At 40.5% G+C, this 20772-nt stretch overlaps 1 protein-coding gene and 1 long non-coding RNA gene across 4 annotated transcripts in view; one reads left to right on the forward strand and one right to left on the reverse strand.

Annotated features, from left to right (window-relative positions):
- Window positions 1–20772, reverse strand: part of ARHGEF38 (Rho guanine nucleotide exchange factor 38) — a 109946-nt gene that overhangs the window by 43144 nt on the left and 46030 nt on the right. The window contains exon 3 of the mRNA XM_006216154.4: window positions 17982–18105. Coding sequence (XP_006216216.2) covers window positions 17982–18105 — 124 coding nt within the window. The remainder of the gene's footprint in view (window positions 1–17981; window positions 18106–20772) is intronic.
- On the forward strand, window positions 253–19692 carry LOC107034723 (uncharacterized). Of its 3 annotated transcripts, XR_012059783.1 has the most exons (6): window positions 253–3685; window positions 4670–4826; window positions 5678–5751; window positions 7893–7985; window positions 8074–8259; window positions 17958–19692. It is a non-coding gene; the product is annotated as an uncharacterized lncRNA (long non-coding RNA). The 3 variants fall into 3 exon arrangements; XR_012059781.1 differs by lacking the exon at window positions 253–3685 and having other exon boundaries at window positions 3696–4826; XR_012059784.1 differs by lacking the exons at window positions 253–3685; window positions 4670–4826 and adding an exon at window positions 4948–5545.

The following is a 20772-nucleotide window of genomic DNA, read 5'->3' on the forward strand; positions in this document are numbered from 1 at the left end:
AGCTGGTTTTCTCAGATGATGCACTTGGCTGATACGGATGATCCCAGTGAAAATAAAGGAAAACAAAGAGCATCACTCAGCACCCAGTTCTGCAAGGGTTAAGTTGTCATCGACTGCAATTGCTCACCCTGAGAGGAATTAGGGATGAGAAACAAGATGAGTCACTCCGTGCTTTGGATAAACAGGCCCTTAGATAGTTGTTCATAAAGCAATGTGGGTTTATATCTCAGGAAGCATTTCAGTGACCTCCCCCCTCCCCTAGATTCTTGCATCTTCCCATACATAGAAAAGCACCAGAAACATTAACTTTAAATATCTGTTCTTTGTGATTAGCAGTAACCTTTTACCAAGACATATATTTGAATGCATGTATTTCCTAGCCCAAAAAACCATGTACAAACTGACATCGCCTCCACCTCTTTTGGAGCAGTTCCCTCAGAGCCACTGAACTTCTGTCTCCTGGACTACAGTCCTCAGTAAGCCCCTGAAAAAAACTTACACTCACAACTCTTACTTTGTGCATTTTCCTTTGACACCTGTTAAAGCTGTACTTTAGAACCAGACTATATGGATTCGGGTCAGAGTGTGCTACAGACTTATATAGGTTATGACTTGGACAAGTTATTTTTACTCTCTGAACCTGTTTCCTCATCTAGAAAATGGGGGCAATAATAGATCCAATTTCATCGGGTCATTATAAAATTAAAGAGATAGTGTATGTAAAGTTCAGATTACAGTACATACATTGTAAACGCTCAAAATGGAGCAGTTATTGTCAATTTGTTAGAGGCACGGAGAGTGAAATTTCAGGTTCTAGGTAAATTATTTTTTGCTATTTACTTTACTAACATGCCTTGAGTTTATCTGAAAGGCAAGCAGTGGAGTTGAAGGAAATAAAATATTCCCTTTTGTGTGATAATAGAATTGGCCATTATTCCTGTAAAACTCAATTGGAAAATACTATGAACCAGTGTTCTGACTGTTCATAAAGCAATGTGGGCTAATTATGTCCAAGTATTTAAGGAATCCTTTTTGCTATGTGATAACATTGGGTCTATAACTGATGGCTAAAGGAGATACTGAAAAATAGTTTGATTTAATCACGACTTTATCACTTAAAAGTGCATCTACCACCTAACCCAGCACTGTGTTAGGATGACTTGGGAGGCACAGAAGACACATGTGATAGATCTGTTCTCAAAAACATTGCCAATTTGGGATTGATGATGATTTGGGACTGAACTGATTGGGAGTGTTACGGGCCTACTAATCTGGGTCTGTTATAGTAACAAGAGTAAATCATCCTTCCTACAGAAATATTTTTGACATGTTTTGCCTATATTCACTGCTTAACTCTTTACGCATATGAGGAGATAAGGTTATTTATCCATATTAAATAAGGATGGACAAATCTGAGTTCAAAACAAATAAATTATTTTTCCAAAGCCCGGTCAGGAGATGGAAAGCCATGGTTAGAGGCCTATTCTCTTCATTTTCCTGTTAGATTTCAGCCCTCCACACATCAGAGTTTTGCTGGATGCTGGACGCAGTGAGGCAGTTCGCAGGAGCACTGAACTCGGAATCAGAAGTTACTGCCATTTAGGATTTGTGTGGTGACTTTGGGAATGACTTAAAAAAAATCCCATTTGTAAAATGGAAATGATAGTTATGCTGAAGGTGAATTTGAGAATTTAGTAAGATGGGGACGTAAAACCACCTGGCACTGAACTAGTTGCTCAGTAAATGTCACTTGCTTCCTAAGGCTGCTCTGCTATCTAGAATTAAAATACTAGTACTTTTAAAGTATTGCGTTTTTTCTAATTTACATCCAGCCAGTGAAAGATATTTCTTTCTCTTTCCTTTATGGAATTTCCCTGTGATTAAAGTTAGACTCTGCATGTGTGTGTGTATGTGTTGCTTGGTTTTTTGTTTTAGTGCTTTTTTGAACTTGTAAGGAAACCCAGAGCCAGTGTGCATTTTTGGAACTGAAGGGATGAGGGATTCTTGTTTTGTTCCTTGGATTTTACTGAATTGATCCATCCACCAGCACAGGTCATATAGATATGCTCTTTGTGAAAGTCACACAAGTAGTAAGAAAGAGAGCAGTTATAAGAGGAGAAAATAAAGTAGGACAGTGACTAAATTTAGGATTGGGCATAACATGAGGAAAGTCTCCTAGTAACAGAGGCAGGTAGCAAATGGGAGGGCTTTGGCTGGACGAGGGAATTAAGACCCAGAAGCGGGAGTGAGCGCCTGGCTCAGATGAGCCCAGCATCAAGCCAGGAAGAGAGGATCTGAATACACGCAGCCCAACACAAGATGAAACGGTAAATATGTATGTTCACTACAAAGCAGCTTAGAGTAGAGACAAAGGAAGAAAGAGGTCCGGACAACCTCATAAATCCACAATAGGATCAAGTCAGAAGGTCAAAACACAAAGGACAAAGACATTTATTTCACGCACAATGAAACCATTAATTGTAAATTCCCCTGTATTTTCTTTAACAGAAGTGGTCTAGTTTGAAAGAATTTATCGCTCTTTTCTGAACAGCAGAGTTGAATTTTGTACTCTTTTCCAAGGAAAATTCTGTTGGGCCTCTAATAACAATGATTAAAGTGAAAAGATATTTAAGCACTTTAATTGAAAGTCATTTATTCACCCAGAGGCCAAGTACAATACTGGCGGGCAGAATATTTGATTCCCCTCCCAGCCCTACCAATGTATTCTGCTTCATAATAGTACAGATGAAGCGATGTGTCTTGCAGCAAAAAAATGATTCTGTTTCCACGGTAACGTAAGTCTCAGCTGCGTTTCCTCAGTGGTGAAGGACAACTGCTCTGTCTACCACGTGTGGGTCTGAAGGGATGATTAGGAGTGGAGGGGGAGTGAGCCAAGACCAGCGAAGGTAATTTCCCTTCTGGCTGCCTGTCACAGAAGCACCAGAATCCTGTGAAATAAATACAACCATTGTATGCTCCTTTGTAAAAATTCTACACCCCGACTTTCTGCATTGGCTTCCCCCCAAAATAATTGCCATGGAAGAGCAGGGGGAAAAATTCACCTTTTAAAATGCTTGAGGGGAGGGCATAGCTCAGTAGTAAAGCACATGCTTAGCATGCACAAGGTCCTGGATTCAATCCCCAGTTCCTCAATTAAAAATAATAATAAAATTTAGAAAATTGTTAAATGGGGGAAGGGCATATAGCTCAGTGGTAGAGCACATGCAAGGTCCTGGATTCATCATGCACAAGGTCCTAGGTTCAATCCCCAGTACCTCAATTGAAAAAAAAATAAAATTTTAAAACAGGTGGAGGATATAGCTTAGTGGTAGAGCATGTGCTTAGTGTGCATAAAATCCCAGGGTCAATCCCCAGTGCCTCCATTTAAATAAATAAATAAATAAACCTAATTACCTCCCCCACAAACAAACAAACAAACAAAATGCCCTTAGTCATCTCCTTGAAAAACAACCCCCAAGCACACTGAACGTATTTCATGTCCCAGCATCATTTCTTCTGTGCTGTGCGTGGCTCCCCCCTTCACTAATGTAAATGTACTCATGCTCCTTTTCTTGGCCCAGCTCTTCTTTACTTCCAGACCCTCACGCCCATCCCCAAGCTGTACCACACCAAATGAGAGGGCTTGATTATTTTGAGCCCCCTGCAAGATGAACTTCCCCTGCAGGTAAGTAAACCAGAGTGAGATCAATGACATTCAAGAGATCTCCATGTCCTAGGCCCTGTTCAGGAAAATGGCAAGAAAGGTAATGAAGTAGTTCATAGTCTGTATTTACTTCATCCTTATTTGGCAACAATTTAATGAATGACTATTATGCACCATGTACTTTAGTAGGTACTGCAGATACAAAGAAGTGACACTTCCCTCCAGGGACTTATGATGGCCAGGAGGGGAGAGGGAAAACCCCCATGTAGCATACCATGTGATAAGAATGGCAATAGCTATAAAACACAGTGGTGACCTATTCAGCTCTTGAGAAACTGAGCTATTTCCGTAATAGTCTGCCCTTGAAATAGGAGCTAGGAGTGAGTGAAAAGACACAGAGACGCACTGAGGGAATAGGTTCCGCTCAGAAACTGCAAGTGGTCTCCTGTAGCTGGATGGTGCCATGCTTGCGGGAGGCTTTGGAAGAGACTGTTTTGCTAGGTAGAGGCCAGACCGTGAAAGACCGTATGTAACATTAAGGAGCTGGAACTTTAGTCTGAAGGTGATTGAGAAGCACTGATGGATTTTAGGCAGCAGACTAAGGTGATTAGATTGTGTTTCAGAAACTTTACTCTGGGAGTTAGTCATATGAAGAATGGAATTTGGGGGAGGATGGAATGCTCTCAAGGGGAGAGCCAGCAAGCTCTGGTGAGCAGCTGCACTGAGTTTCTTTGGTAAGTTGGTTACCTAGAGTATAAAATGGATGGGCAGAATATTCATTGGGGAAGGGTGGGTTTCGGATCATATTCCCTGATTTTCATTTCAGCTTCACCTTCCAGAGGGAAGAAGGGATTTTTGTCCCTATTTAGTCTAATTGGAAGTCTCAAGGTTAATTTCAGTGTAATGTGGGCATAATGAGCAAAAGATTACATTGGGACACTGGAGATTCTTGCCTTTTCCTACCTTTCTTTGTCATCCAAAATATGTGATTTCTTATCATTCCAGAGATTCCTGCTTTTCTCCGTCTACACAAGGACCCCCATTGGTCACAAGATGCATGCTGTTTGGCCTGTGCCCCACTTTCTCTGCTCGTATCTAGTTATCTGCCTGCTCTAACAATAACAGAAGAGTTGTTTGAAGAATATGTAAAGTATTTATATCAGTAAGTGGCTTGTGCAAATACTCACTAGATGTTAGTTATAACCACTACAGCAAAAGCAGGGAGGGTGGAGAAGAGAGGGTGAAAAAAAGGACATTGAACGTATGTGAGAGATGAAGGGAGTAATTCCAGGCATATCTCAGGAATCTAGTTTCAGTAAATAAGTGGCTGGATAGTGGTGACAAAATAAGGAGAGCATTTTGAAGGGAAGACAACCAGTTTAGTTTTAGATGTACTGAGTCTGAGTCGCCATAGTATATTCAGGTAGAGAGTGCCTTATGGAATTGGGTGTATGAGCCTGGTGTTCAGGGCAAAAACATCTAAGAAGGAGATGTAGGTATGTAAAACTTGAGTAGTAGAAACCATGAATCTGATATGGTCGTGCAATAAGGTCCACAGAGTGAGAAGTGAAGAGAGCATGAGGACCAAATGCTAGGGAGCCTGGAAGAAAAAGAGTCTGTAGAAAAGTTTGAGAAGTTACAGCCAGAGAGAAAGGAGCAAAACTGGGAGGGGTGTCAGCAAAGCCAAGGATAAAATAGTGACAAATACTGCAGAGAGACTGAGTAAGTTTGTGGGGGACAGAGCCTCCTATTGTCCCCCAATATTAGTACTCCCCCTTTTCTGTAACAGTGAAGTTACTTTGGCTGCCCCAAAGAAAAACTACGTCTCCCAGCCTCCCTTGCAATAGGTGTGGCCATATGATGGAAGTCTGCCAGTGGGAGGTAGGTAGAAGTGCTCTGTGATGATACCCAGTAACTTTTCTTTAAAAGGTACCTGGCTTATCCTTTACCCTTCTCCTCTGTTCTTTTGTTCGTTCTGCTACCTGGAACTTGGATGCTACCTTGTCCATGAAGATAAGAGTGAGTGGAGCTGTGAGCTGGAAGAAGCTTTATCCCAGAGAACTTAGTGGAGCAGAGCTGCCATTCAGGTCTCAAATACATGCCTTTAGACTTTTACACAATAGGGAAATGAACATCTATCTTATTTAAAAGTAGTAAAGTTTTGTTTTGTTTCCCATTTCCCCCAGCTGAACTTACTTCTAATCAATATGCTGTTTTTTTTCTTTTCCCTTAGGAAAATATTTTGGGAAAAACCATGACTAGCTGAAGGCCCCCCCTCTTTACTACCCATAAAATTTGACTCAAAAATTCTATGAAAATATTACATGAACTGTTACTTATGAAGAGTATTCTGAATGTTTGTTTCCCCATAAAATTCATATGTTGAAGCCTTAACCCCAAAGATGATGGTATTTGGAAGTAGAGACTTTGGGAGGTAACTAGTGTTAGAAGAAGTCATGAGGGAGGAGCCCTTGTGATGAGATTAGTGCCCTTAGAGGGGGAGCATTAGAGGCAGCTTTCTCTGCCTGCCATGTGAGGATACGGTGAGAAAGCAATCTGGCAGGAGAGCTCTCACTAAGGGAAAAAATCTGCCTTGGTCTTGGACTTCCCAGCCTCCAGATCTGTGAAAATAAATGTCTGTTGCTTGGACCACCCAGCCTAGGGTAATTTTTATGGCAGCTTGAGCTAAGACAAAGTATTTAAAATAAGAAGGTACTTGTACTAGCAAGGAAAAGTATGTAACAAGTTCAACTCTAGAAACCAACTACAATGATTTAGAAGAGAATTTTAGTTAAAATCTTAAGCAGTCAAAAGGTACAGACTTCCAGTTAAAAAATACATAAGCACTAGGGATGTAATGTACAACTTGATAAATATAATTAACACAGCTGTATGTCATATATGAAAATCCAGAGTGTAGATAAGACCCCCTCCATGGAAAGAAGGTCTGAGACCTGGGTGAGAAATGACAGACCTCTGGCTGTTATCTCCCTGAGTAAGTAAATATTCCGTCCCCAAATGAAAGAGCTTTCCTGGCAGTTTTCACCCAAAGTGAGAGGAGAGCTCCCCACACAGTCTGCTTATGTCTCTTGGATAGGAACCACTGGGACCAAACAAGGCAGCAGCCAAAATACCAGGTCACCTGTACATTTTCTGCCTTTCATTCTTAGCCTCCTTCTGTTCTCCAGGGGAGAGGAAAATGAGGAGGGAGGTGAGAAGGAAGAGGTTGCTTCTTCCAAAATCCGCTGTCCTTTGTCTTTAGTCTCACTGAGTTCCTACCTCGCCTGGGAATAACACAGACTCCTACGGGATACTCAAGGGACCTCGGTCAGGGTTATAAAATTCAAACCAAATCCAGGTGCCAGGTGGAACATGCAGCCACAGGATTAAAACAAGCATATCCCCTGAGTATCAAGTCTATTTAAGATATTTGAAGAAAGAACATTATTTTCACGTGAAAGAATAGAATGGAGAATTTACATGAATTCTTAAGATAAAAAGAAACTCCAAATTATTTCATGCCTGTGGCTTCGGGTCAGAAGTCCACATTCCCTGAGGCTCACTATATTTCTCTTCTGACGTCAGGAATCTTTCAGTGAAAAATTCTCAGAAGCACTACAGTAAGATAAATTCAGAAAAATGAGTTCATTGGATCTGACAATTCTGAGGTCTCTGGTGACAGGGGAAGAGCAATTTCAGAGAATTGGTTTTAGGAGGGGATGCGGTGAGGCAGTGAGGGTAGTTGGGCCATAAAAAGGAGAAAGAGATGGTATGAGAGCCAGGGTAGGCTGTGGGGTCCTGCCCCATGACCACTGCTGTGTTCAGTGCCAGGCAGGACAGTGCCGCAATTGTGGTGGGGTCTCTCGAAGGAGAGGCCATTCCATCGCCGGGGCAGCACGCACCCAGCACACTGGGAGTGGGAGGGGGCCCGGAGCTGGGCAGAGACTGGTGAGCATTAGTGGGCCGTAGAGATGGACGGTGTACAACATGTAATAAGACCTGTGTTAGGAGCACTTGGGGTCTCCTGACTGTGTCCAGAATTAGCGATGCTGTTTTGAGCAAATCAGGTTCTTACCATTTTTTGTCTGCACAACGAGGTTTTTGGATTGAATGCTCATCAAGTATTAATCCAGCCCTAACGTTCAAGAATAAAGCTATTTATTTATTTTGATGATAACTCATGGTCTCTTCCCAAACCTTTTTGACTTTCTGGCTACTTTAACTCCAGGTGGAAACCTTTATAACAACTGGCACATTAAGAAAACACTGGTTCTCTGAGAGCTGAAAGTTAAAAGGTTTCTGCTGGCTCAGTTAGGAAAAGGTACCATAACATTTCCCTTCTCAAGGTGGGTAACACTGAGGGCCCTGTTCTTAGACCCATCCGTGACTCTCCATTCACCTCCCATTAGTAAATACAGCTCTTGAGAATGCTTGCCTCTGCCAGCTGCTCTGCACTGCCTGCCAGCCTCTGGACATGACATGGGGGAAAAACCCCGGGCAGACCTGGTAACAAGAGCGTCAACACTCCTGTGTTCCCTCCGTGGGCCAGCCGGCTGACTGCAGACTCGCGTCGTCCGTCACTCACTTCATCTATTGTGAGTACTCACTTAGGACACTCTTCTGGGTGCTGGTGATGTGACAGTAACAAAACAGACAAGAACCCCCACCCCCATCTCATGGAGCTTAGTCCTAGAGGGTGCACCCGGCGTCTTGCCCTTCTGCTGGGGAGGTCGGGCCATGCCCGTTTGAAATATGAACCAATGAATCTGGTTTCTGTTCCCAGTTGCTTATCCATTTTTCCTTCTTACAAGATAACCAAATTCGTACCAGCAATGCACCCAGTTAAAAATACTGGCCTTTCCCCAGTGTCTGTGTCTAGTAGTTAGGGGTAGTTAACGTGTGTGTGTGTGTGAGAGAGAGAGAGAGAGAGAAATTAAATAATGTGTGCGTGAAATGAAATCATGAGATACACACAGAAGTCACGGGAAAAGGTTTCTATTCCCCCCAAATGAAAAAAGCCACAGGAGGAGATGGGGTTTGGCTCTGATTGCCTACAGGAAGCGTGCTTGGCAGTGGAGTAACCATACTGAGGCCGTGAGGCCAAACACCACAAGTTAAGTACTAGGAAGGAAAAAGCTGGAAGGAGCCAGCAAGCAGCTGCTGCAGTCCCGGACTATTGAGTTATGGATTCTTGTTATGTGAGAAAAAAAAGATCCTTTTTTGGTTAAGTCCTTTTGTGAAGTTTCTATTCCAGGCAGGCAGGGGAAGTCCTCACTGATCCAAGTGACTGGCCCCGGCCACAGAAGCAGCGGTGACAGCTGGCATTCGCGCCCAAGTCTGTCTCCCTCCAAAGGCCGTGTTCTTTCTGGGCTATCGTGCCCCTCGAGTCCTGCACCCCTGCCAGCGTGCTTCTCCTTTTGGCTTCCAAGCAGCTGGGGAGTGTTCAGGGACTCACAGGACTCTCACTCACTGGATTTGGTACTTGATTTCCGTAGGCATTTTGTGCAATATCTGACTTTTCAGAGCTCCATTCAAATCTGATGGCCTTTGACCTCCATGAGCCAGCTCCACAGCCCAACATCCCAGAACTTAACTTTCTCCTCAGAGCACAGAGCTGTAGAACTTGTTACTGAGCCACTCTGGTTTTATTTTTAATAGAGGAAACAAGGCCTAGTAGCCCCGGGACCCATCTTGACCTCACTCAGGAGACTGGAGGTCCGTCCTCCACCTAGTATCCTGGTGACCTCCTTCTGCTGAGTTTTCCTTTCCTGTGTCAATTTGTGTATACTTGACCTTGAATACCACCACCATTTTTCCATCATATGTTTTCTTTTTTAAAAAAGTATTTATTTCTTTGGGGGGTAATTAGGTTTTTATTTATTTGTTTGTTTTTAATGGAACTCCTGGGGATTGAACCCAGGACCTTGTGCAAACCTAGGCACACTCTAGCACTGAGCTATATCTTCCCCCCTTTTTTGTCGTGCTTTCTGAAGCTGACAGCTTTCCTGTTACTGCCAATATTGGGAATAAAATGTCCTGATCTTTCACTGCTGTGTCTGGGTCTCCCCGCTGCAGGCCTGACACATTCCAGTGAGCAGGTGTGATGCTCTCCCAACCTGTCCTCTCTGGCCTGGATGAACTAGGTCAAGCCTATCTGTGTGCTGAGTAACACACACACACACACACACACACACACACACGCACATACGCGCGCGCGTGTGTGTGCAGTATAACAATCAAAACACTAGAAAAATTATTCAGGTGAGCCACTTTGTGGCATCTCTCAAGTGGCATTGTCAGTGACTAATCTCTTCTCACAAAGTCTGCTAAAGGCACAGATTGCTGCTTCAGGGACATGCAGGAGACTCAGCTTTAGGAGAACAAAGTGCTGCCGTGGAACATCAGTGCGTCACCCACTATACCTTCAAAGAACAGAAAGCTCAAAACTGTCTTTATCTCCAAGGACAAACTCTCCCTCAGGAAAAGGCATGTGATAAATTGTAATTCCTTTACTGCAAACTTTTTTCAGCTCTGGTTCTCAGCAGTGTTCGTGGGGTAGGCACATAAAGTAGATGTAAACATATTCATAACTCAGTCTTTTTTTCAAATACTTCAAAATATTGCAGCATTGTGGTAAATGCATAAAAGGGGATACAAGCCCTATTTTGGTTATCACTGTATAACCAAACCACCCTAAAATTTAGTGCCTTCACACAACCTCCATGTTGATTTTCTCTCACAAGTTTGTGGGTTGGCTGGTATCAGCTCTGTTTCTTCTGCTCTACTTGGTGTTTGCTGGGGCTGCAATCATTCAAGGGCTTAACTGCCTGGCTGGTCCAAGACGGCTCATTCACAAGTCTAGTGCCTTGGCAGGGACAGCTGGAAGGCTGGACCACTTTCTCACCGCTTAGTCACAGGTCTAATCTCTCTCCACGTGATATTTCCCGCAGGGTAGCTGGATTTCTTAAACGGCAAATCACAGAAGTAGAAATTTCCAGCTTTCTTAAGGCTTAGGCCCAGTCACTGGCACAGTGTCACTTCCACTGCCTTGTGTTAGCTGAGTCTCAGGGCCAGTGAGAGTCATTATGGGACTAGATGACAGAGCAGCATGGACACCATGAGGCATGGTCCATGGAGGACCACCTACTGCAACTGCTGTTCACTGTATCAAATGTGGAGATGATACTTGGTGTGTGAAACCACCCTTCATAGGAGAAAACAGGGTGCCAGATTAGATATGTGAGTCATCAAGATGCCCACAGACTGGGAGCAACTAGAGACCACACAAGTCCATGAACCTGATTTGTTTTAAAAAACATGAGAAGGACCTCAAAAAAATCACATTTTATTCAATTGTTACATACGTAAGAAATCAAGCTTTGTGAATAGATGAGTACATTTAATATTCTCAGGATAATAACAAGTTAGTAACATTATGTATTCGGATATTTATTAAGGATAGGCACTGGAAATCAATGTCTTTTCCATTGTTATGACAAATCCCACTTGTGCTCAAGTTCAACAAGTTGAACATGCAGGAATGTCGGTGGGGTGACTCTCCTGTGCTTTTTCTTTTGACATTAGGTGCCTTAGGTTTGAGGGGGCAGTTATACGCCCTCTCCCCAAAGCCTTTAGTGATTGTGAATTGTGTGCAACACGGAGAAACCTGGTTAATTCTAGATGTAGGAGGAAAGGAACAAGAAATTTGAATTAACTATATTCCAGGTATCTGGTATTTTGTGATAGGCAAGTAGGAAAACTTGCTGGCTGTGGAATATCAGATGCTTTGGATCACGCACTATGTTGAATAAACTGGTATCTGCTAAAAAAATGATTTTATTTAATCTTCATAAATGCACTATGGGGTAGATGTTATGGCCTCAAATATCCAGATGAGAAACTGAACTTCAAAGAGGCTTTGTAACTTGCCTAAGATAGCACATCTAGCAACCGATGAGCCAGGATGTAGACCTAAGTCAACTTGATATTGAAGCCTGTGTGTTCTTAAACTACACTATCACCTTACCTGTTTTGTCCCTGCTCACTATTCAGTTGCTACAAAATGATCTTCGGTTTAAGTGGACACAAAAGCCACATCTCATAATCCTATCTCTAAAGATTTAGAACCCATTTCCTATGTAAACAGCCTGCTTAAGATTTTAAAATCCAATTTCTATCTTGGCATGGTAGCCCAGACAATTCCCCAGAGCTCTCAGATCTACAAACATATGCCTCTGTGCTTAAACTTGAACGTCATCCAAACCCCAAGGTGAAGGTTGAGTGAAATTCTCCTCCTGGCTTATCTAGGTATCAATGAAGTTTCCCCTATGGCGCTAGAGCTGTGAATCACAAACTCATTTGTGCCATCTAAAGACAAAGAAATGGAACACCTGTGTTTTTCATTTTGTGGCAACATGATTTTGGAAACCCCACCCCAAATCAGTTCACCTTATGAAATGTAAGAGGAAAAGTTTAGCGATGGAAATTGCCGGTAAATTCCATTGATATGGCTCCTATGGGTGGGTCCTGGGTATACCTCCGTGACACTCTGCTCCAGCCATGGTGACTTGCTGTCCTGCCTTGAGGCCTCTGTGCTGCTTGTCATTCGGAAAGTCTTTTGCTCAAATCTCCACCTTTCTAAATCCTTCCAGTCCAAGCTCAAAAGTTACCTTCCAAATCAAGTTTTTCCTTGTCATCTGAGCTGAATTATCTCTTGTTTGTGAATCTGTGTTGCTGCAGAAAAAATATATATCTCTCCCTCTCCCCCACAAAACTTAAGGGCTTTAAAAAACATTGTTTTTCTGCTCACAGTTCTTCAGGTTAACAATTTGAGTAGAGTGCAGCTGGGATGGCTTGTTTCCTGTGATGTTAATGGGGTTTATTGATATGTTTGTAGTCTGTAGCTTGAGGCCAGCTGGCTGAGGAGAGCCTTAGACCCATGTCCAAGGCCTTGACTGTGTTGTTTGGAATGGCTGGGTAGTTTGAGTCTTCTCTCTCCCTGAGCAAAGAGTGGATGTCACATGGCTGTGATAGAACATCATTTTGCCACATTTTACTGGGGAAAGCAAGTCAAGAGGCTAGGCCAGGTATGATGGGTAGGGAAATTAAAATATGCCTCCATACTTACTCTTTTTCAAATATGGCCTTACTGGTTTAATTTTTTTTCATGAATTTTCTCTCATCTTCCTCAATATTTCCATTTGTAATTAGTAAACTTGAAATAGTGAACATCTTCTATTGGGTTTTCTCTGCAAGCCATAATATTTTAAACTTGTTATTTTGAATTAATTTTATACTTCTAGGAAAGTTGCAAAACAGCCCCGACAGTTTCCAAATATCCCTCACTCGTCTTCCCCAGTGCCATTGGCTTACATAACCATGTACAATTGTCAGGAAAAGGAAATGAAGTCTGCTTTAACACTGTCAACTAAACACCTGTCTTGAATTTCGACACTAATGTTCTTTTACTGTTCGAGAACCTACCCAGGCTCCCACTTGCATTTATTTGCTACTCCTCCTTAATCTTCGGCAGTCTTTCAAAGACTACCATTCCTCAGCCTTACCTTCTCTTTAATGACTTGCCATTTAAGAATAGTATTGATCAGTTATTTTGTTAAGTGTCCCTCCTTTGAGTCTGCTGATATCATGTTTTCTCGTGATTGGACACGATTGCACATATTTGGGACAAAAGTACCACAGATCTGATGGTGTGTCCCCCTCAGTGCATCGTATCACAAGGTTCACGATGTGTTATTTCCTTGTACTGTTGACCTTGATCACTCACTTGGTTAAGGTAATGTCTGCCTGGTTTCTCACTGAAAAGGGCCATCTTTCCCTCTGAGGTCAATACTTGAGATACTTTGAAGCTATGGATATAAATTTCTCTTCAAAATTTCAAGCACTAAATCTAGCATCGATCTGAATTTTGTCTGTTAACAGTTATAACTGTAGTTTGCCTAATGGTGATTTTCAGTTTTCTTCTTTCCTTCTATATTTATTCATTGAAATTTACTGTAAGGGAGAGCTTTTCTTTGTCTTCATTTATTTACATCAGTATGGACTCTATTTTATCCTATGGTTTAAAATCCAATACTAGCATTATTTATTTTGCTGCTCAAATATGTAAACCATGATATTTTTAATTATGAAAATGTTCTCCTAAGCACAGAGACACCTAATAAACTCGGAGAAAATTCTGCTAAATGGAAGATATTAATATTCTGACTATAGAGCTCTATTAAAATGTGTAAATATTTGATCTGAAATATTTTCATAGAGACTGTCTTTTTGTCCCCATTTTCATTCTTTTCATTCTTTATTTTTACAAAATAAAACTCATCAAATAAGCTGTTTCTATTTATGATTTTTTAATATTTTTCTAAATACAGATATTGTAAAATCTGGTACAGGATATAACTTTATCCTATTAAATACGAGCTCTGTCAAAAGCTTCTTTTCATAAGTCAAGTCTTCCAGAATCAATTATAAAATGTCAAAATTAAATCTTTTCCACAATATGAATTCTCATTGTTTTGTTTTTTTAGTTAATTCCTTGTTTTCATAGGGATAAATTCTAGTATCTATCCATCTGCAATTTTGTTTTCAATAATTGCAGTTGTAAAGACTGAAAAGCTGAAGTTACTCCTTCCCTCTGTTTGTTGACTTTCTTAACTAAAGAACTTCTAACTGATTTTGAACAAAATACAATTTCTAAAAGCTGGTTAGTGACCAGTAGCAGCAAAAAAAAAGAAAAATTTGCATGGTCATGCGTAAGATTATTTTTTAAATTAACGTCAACTTGGCTTCCAAATATTGCATATAATTCATTCTAATTTTGAATATATAAAACTATGTGTGAACTTTGACTACAGTTACCATTTCAGTTCTGGAACTAATTCCTGTGAATGCCGAAGGACAGCTTTCTGCTTTAAAATGATAAGCATGGTCTTTTTAAAATAATGACTAATTGTTGATGCAGATGTTGCTGCTTCTTCAGTAAATTTCTGTCTTCTGATTGTTTTATGGGTCAGTGACAGCATTGAAGACCCCAGGGTAAATGGTACTTTGTGTGTCATATGTTGACCATCAACCTTCTTGAGAAATAGAAAATCAATACTTAATTTTGATTAAACGTGCATATGTTAAACCCTCACTTATGAAGGAGTTTATTGCAAAATAAAATAAGCATAACCAGACAGTTAAAAGGTGACAGATTTACATCAGACAATAAATAACCAAACTACTGCAGCAATAGCATCCAGGTGCTCAGTAGCAGAACCACTCAGCCTCTGCTTCCCACATGCATTTCACTTGCATCTAATCTTTAATTCCTTACATGACCCACGAAACCCACTGACTGCTATCCTAGTGGCTTCATGCTTCCCACTGGTCCTGGCATGGGCCACCCAGCACGGGTCACAACACAACTAGCTGCTGTACTGTGGATGGCAGGGTTTGTAGCATCAAATACATCTCCCACCACCACCGAGAACAGGAAGCAGTTAGCTGTTGCTAGCTTCTCATGTCCTAATGTCATCATTTTATCAGCCAGTGCCCTGTATGCTGTACTTCAAAGGAAGATGTAAGCGTCCTTGAGACTAGAAGAGACTGGGAAAGCAGAGATGGGCTCTCTTTCAGAGTTTACCATGTGAGAACTCTGTCAAATGCACCTGCCTCTTACACTCTACTAAGAGAGGCCATGTCAGAAACTGAAGTACTATATAGCGGTCTTACCAAATCTCTTATGATGCAACTATTAATAATGATCCTCCTTTAAAAAGGAGAAAATCCAGGACAAATGCTAAACTGAACTGAGTGTTTGAATAATAGGCCAAAACCAGGATGTTCTAGGCAAATCAGAATTTGTGACTCCTTAAACCTGGAATTGTTTTTGCACATGCAACCAGCCCCTACATTTTGTCTGTGCTTTCTTCCATGTTTCATTGGAATCTGACCCCTATTTCTCTTACCGCTGTATCCACCTTAGCCTAGATGTTTGTTGCCACAAGGCTGAATTATCTGTAATGACGTACTTACTGGTCTTGTACTCATTTTCTCCTCTATCCCTTCTCTTCATACCAACCATAGTTTTCTTTGTCCAGAAACTTTTGTGTCTCATCACATCTTTGCTGAAAAATCTTTTAATGGCTCCTCATTACCTGCAGGGTTAATTCCAAGCTTTGATTCCAACTACAGCCTTTCCCTATTGTATACTTAGAGATTCATTTCTTATTCCTCCCTTACATGAATCCTTCACTCAAGCTTGACTTGGTCACTCACCATTTCCTTAACATCCTTGGTATTTGGCACCTGCTGTCCATGTTTTTGTTCATGTTCTTACTTCCACTTAGTCTTCCCAACCTGGACCTTATTTGCTGAAATCTGATCTATACCTTTAAGCCCAAGGAACATTTTCAAGAATTCTCCTCTGATTCCCCATCTAGAAATAATCTCTTTATCCACCAAAGTTCTGCAGTAGAATAGAAAATACTCTGATGATGTATTACACAAATATCTTCAATTCAAGGGGCTATTTGCAAACTTTTGAAGGACACAGATCATCTCTTTCATCTTTTGATACCTGACAATGTCACACAGCACCCTAATTATTGTACATTCTGCTGCTTAACAGCTATTCATTGTGTGAATAAATAAATGACCAGTGAATCCACACTAAAGTGACAATAAATAGAGTCCCTCCTTTAGAAAATATTTGTATAGTTCATTGGAAACTATATTAGTCGGCTTGGGCCACCATAACAAAATAACATAGGTTGGGGGGCTTAAGCAACACATTGATTTCTCACAGTTCTGGAGACTGGGAAGTCCAAGGTCAAGGTGACAGCAGGTTCACTCCCAGGGAGGATTTCCTGGCTTGCAGAGAGCCGCCTTCCTGAGTCCTCACGTAGTGAAGAGGGAACTCTATCTCTCTTTCTCTGCTTATAAGGACACTAATTCCATTCTGGGTCAACCCCCCTTGTGACTTCATCTAAACTTAAATTACCTCCCAAAGGTCCCCCCTTCTGGTGGTACCATCATGCTGGGCTTTAGGACTTCCAACATATGAATTTTGGGGGAACACAAACATTTAGCACATAATGGGGATATTTAATCACAAGACATGACTGAATTTAAACCTGTCTGTGGGAGAATCTTTTTGAGTGGTCTGGCCTTTTGGTATGTAACACACTTCAAATAGCCAGGTTGCTTCACCTTTGTACAAGGTCAGTCTTGCATATTAAACTTTGGGTCTTCCTTAAATGCCAAACAAAATCAATTTTGTGCCATTTCTATACCTCTGATCTCCATTAACTAATAGACGTAATAAATAAAGATATAAAGTATGAATGTGTGTTTGTGTCTCTGTGTGTCTCAGAGAAAGGATCCATATCAAACTGATAACAGTGGTTACTTAAGGGGAGGTGAGTCACATTGAAGGGATTTATTACTCTGTGTACTTCTGAATTGTTTTAATATTTTGTAACAAGCATATATTGCATGTTATGTGTGAAATGAAAAATGATTACAACACATTTTAAAGATTTCTTAGCCTACCTGGCACTGTGTGTATATGTAGTACCTTGGATGTGGCAACTGCCTTCAAGGAGTTCATAACACAGTATCCCTTTGAAATTCCCAAGCAACATTGCACATGTAAAATAAATAGATAAATGACCAATGAAGGGAGAAAATGGGAAGAATAAAAACTTGACTCAATACTTTTCCATTGATTATGCTGTATTTTTTTTTTCAAAATCTTACTGGAATAAGAAAATAAGCTATTGCTGTTTGAGAGTAAAAACATATCTGGAAAGCAATACCATAGAGAAGAAAAGAGAAAAGCATGGGAAAAGTAAAAGTTGTTAAGTGTTTTATTAATCATATAAACTTTCCACCCAAGAGAAAAATCACAATCCAAAAAAATCAATGGATTCGTAGGCATAAGAGCTAAAAGACGCTGTGACTAAAATCAGTAAAGCTACTAAAGTATTCAAATGTTTAATTCTTTAAGAATCAAGTTAGATGTTAGCCATAAAACCAAATGAGAGAACATCTGGAAGGCAAAGAGGTTGAAAGATTGAAAATTAAAAAGCAAATGGTGCACTGAGTGCTACTGAGGGACTTCAGCAAATGGATGTAAAGCCATTTGAAAATAAATACAGAGTTTGTGTAATTACCATGAGCCTGAAGATGGGTTTAGCATTTATATATCTCCTGGGAAGCTTGGTGAGTCAGAAACATAAAACCAAAGCGAAGGGAGGCTATTAAAACATTATTTCCTGTTGCATTGTAGAATTCGAGATGAGAATAAACATACCGATTACTTGCATGGCCGGTTCCACGTCTGTTGTGGCCTCTTCCAGCAATGACAGCAGCTTGGCTGATATCTGATGCACAGATTCAATGTTGCTAAACAAGCTATCCACGTCCAGCCGATCAATCTGAAGATACAAAAAGTGAGCACCAGCGGATGAAGAGAGACACATAGTATTTAACATGTTTCTCCTGCTAAACAGTAAGCGTTTTCTATGCCAGCCCATACTGCTTCCATCAACTGTTTCTGTAAACATTCTTACTTGGGATTTCTGGAGTAAATGTGCAGTTTTTCATGCAAGAAATTGGGATGGTGCATCTGTTGTTACCTCTGTCTTTTTCTTTATTTGGACTAAGTTTTAATGAGTTGAGTGTGTATCTACATATTCCTGTAAGAACCAGAGTGGAAAGAAGAGTTGGGCCACCGAACTGGCATTTTATTAACTGCCCTGCATGAGGGTATGCACTCGTGCATGTGAATTTAGAACTCTTTACTGCTTAGACAGCAGAAGTCAGACCTTACTCTAGGCAAGTGACTATTTTCAAAACTGCTTTAAAACCACAGATGTTCTCAAAGTGATGACAAGTCGATTTGCTGAGTTGTTTCCTGCTTTTTGTTCCTTAAAAGAAATGTGAGCGGAAATCTTCACCAAACATGTTTTACTAATTAAAGATTCATCGTAGTTTATAACTTCATGCACACCCTCAAAAACTAGCATAATCATTCCTAGATCTTATAGCTGGTGCTTATACTAATTTATTTGTTCATAAATCTATCCTTTCACTAAATAATTCCTGAGGTCCTTCCATGCACCAAGAATTGTAACAGAAGCCAACCTGTCACAGGCATTGGATGATTAGTAGAGGGATGGCCAACTGTCCTAAGCATCTAAGAAGAGTGTGGTGAGATACGTGCCCTGATTTTGCTGGCTCCTACTCAAAATCTTTCTCTTGATAGTCAGATCTCCTTTTATAATCGAACAGTGTCTAGCTGGGTTGTGAACAGCTTGGGCCAGGCTCCACCGGGCTGCCACAGGGAATAGGAGCAGGTGCCTTTTATTCATGGCTTATTGTGCATGGGGCCATAGGTGGATAACCAAGTCATCAATAATCAAGTCATGGAGAAGCTTCAAAGGTGAAAAACTGAGTTACTGGTCCAAAATGAGGTTGGCAAAATTAGAGGTGAGAGAGACACAGGGAGTTCAGCTAAGGATCGGGAAAAAAAGGGGGGGTTGCTGAGAAATTAAGAGAAATCGGGAACAAGGGATATTAGGATAAGAGACAGACCTGGAAAATTCTGGAGATGCAGACCAAACACTGCAGCATTTTTTCTAGGCTCTCAGCATCCCTTTCCTCAGGTGTGCTAGGTCTATTTAGAGGGGAGAAAGGAGGCAGGCTGCTCATCTTTTCAACCCATTCTTTTTTGACAGTGACCTCATTCTTGGCGTTGTTTCCTATACTGGACATGGAGATTACTTTAATCAGGATGTTCTGCTATTAAACATGGCAGCGATACTTCGCAGTGCACCTTGTTTAGTTTTGTGATCCTGTCAGTCATTTCTTACGCAATATGGTCTGACTGGATACGTATCTTTCAACCATCTTGGGAAATTCCTTACCTCCCTGGCATGGGTCTGGTCCTCTAGAAAACTCTCAGCCTCATTTGTAATCAAGTTCTTAGTGATTGTATGTAGGGGGGTAATTTCATTATAGAACTGCACAACTGTTTTCTTCTTTTTTTAATGTATTCTGAAACTATCTAAATTGTCATACTTCATTAGAAATAATGCAGTCATGATTAGCTCTTAGGGTCTTCAACCCAGTATCTCACAAACTGTTTCTTTGTTAAGCACTCATTCTAACAGGGTAGGGAGCACATGGCTCTTCTGCCTGAAATCTGGATTTTCAAGACTTTTAATTTCTGCATTAGAAAGTATTTTTAGGATATTAGAAAGTATATTTAGTATTATACAATACATCTAAAAGGCAGATAACAGCTATATGGCTCTTTTTGTTAATCATAATTTTAAATGGTTCATATTTCACAAATCTCTGAGTACCACAGATTTGCCACATTATTTTTCCTTTATGTATTGGGTATTAATTAAGTCACAAAGGTATAACTTGGCATAGTATAAAATATGTCTTGCAAAAGTTGAGTATGAGTCAAGTTTTTGTAGACTGATCTATCTTAGATATGCTGGTTTAATATTTTTTAAAATCACATTTTGAAATGAATCCTTCTAAAGCATAAAATTGTATCCCTCATTTACTTGCTTTATAAGCAAGTATTTCATATAATGTATAGGCCATTATTTCATTTTGTTGTGAAAACTTCATTCGGAGGAACTTAAAGTGCTTCATATTTGTTATTTCATGTATCATTCCAACTTCTTTGTAAAATATGAACCAAGTTGAAGATAGGAAACTCACGCAGAGTGAAGAGAGATACCATGCCCAAAATTATGAAGTTCAAGACAGAGCTGGAACTGGAAATTGACCATTTAGTCCATTACCAGCAACTACTAGTAATAGAATACTTTGTCATCTCTGTTTGGATTTTTTGGTTTGTTCCTGAGTTTTTCACTAAGTTGTCATTTCCATAATTTATTTCTCAAGGTCAGAATCCTGCATATCTGTCTAATTTAGATTTTAAATTCATTTAGCAAGGATCTAATTCTGTATTCTATCTATAATCTTGGCTAAATGCAACAAATACTAAACAACAAAAAACATAGGTTTTGATTTCTATTCTTTCTGAAGGACAGAAAGGATTAAAACATCAATTGGCCTGG

The sequence above is a fragment of the Vicugna pacos genome, chromosome 2 (genome assembly GCF_048564905.1).
Source record: "Vicugna pacos chromosome 2, VicPac4, whole genome shotgun sequence".
NCBI lineage: Eukaryota > Metazoa > Chordata > Mammalia > Artiodactyla > Camelidae > Vicugna > Vicugna pacos.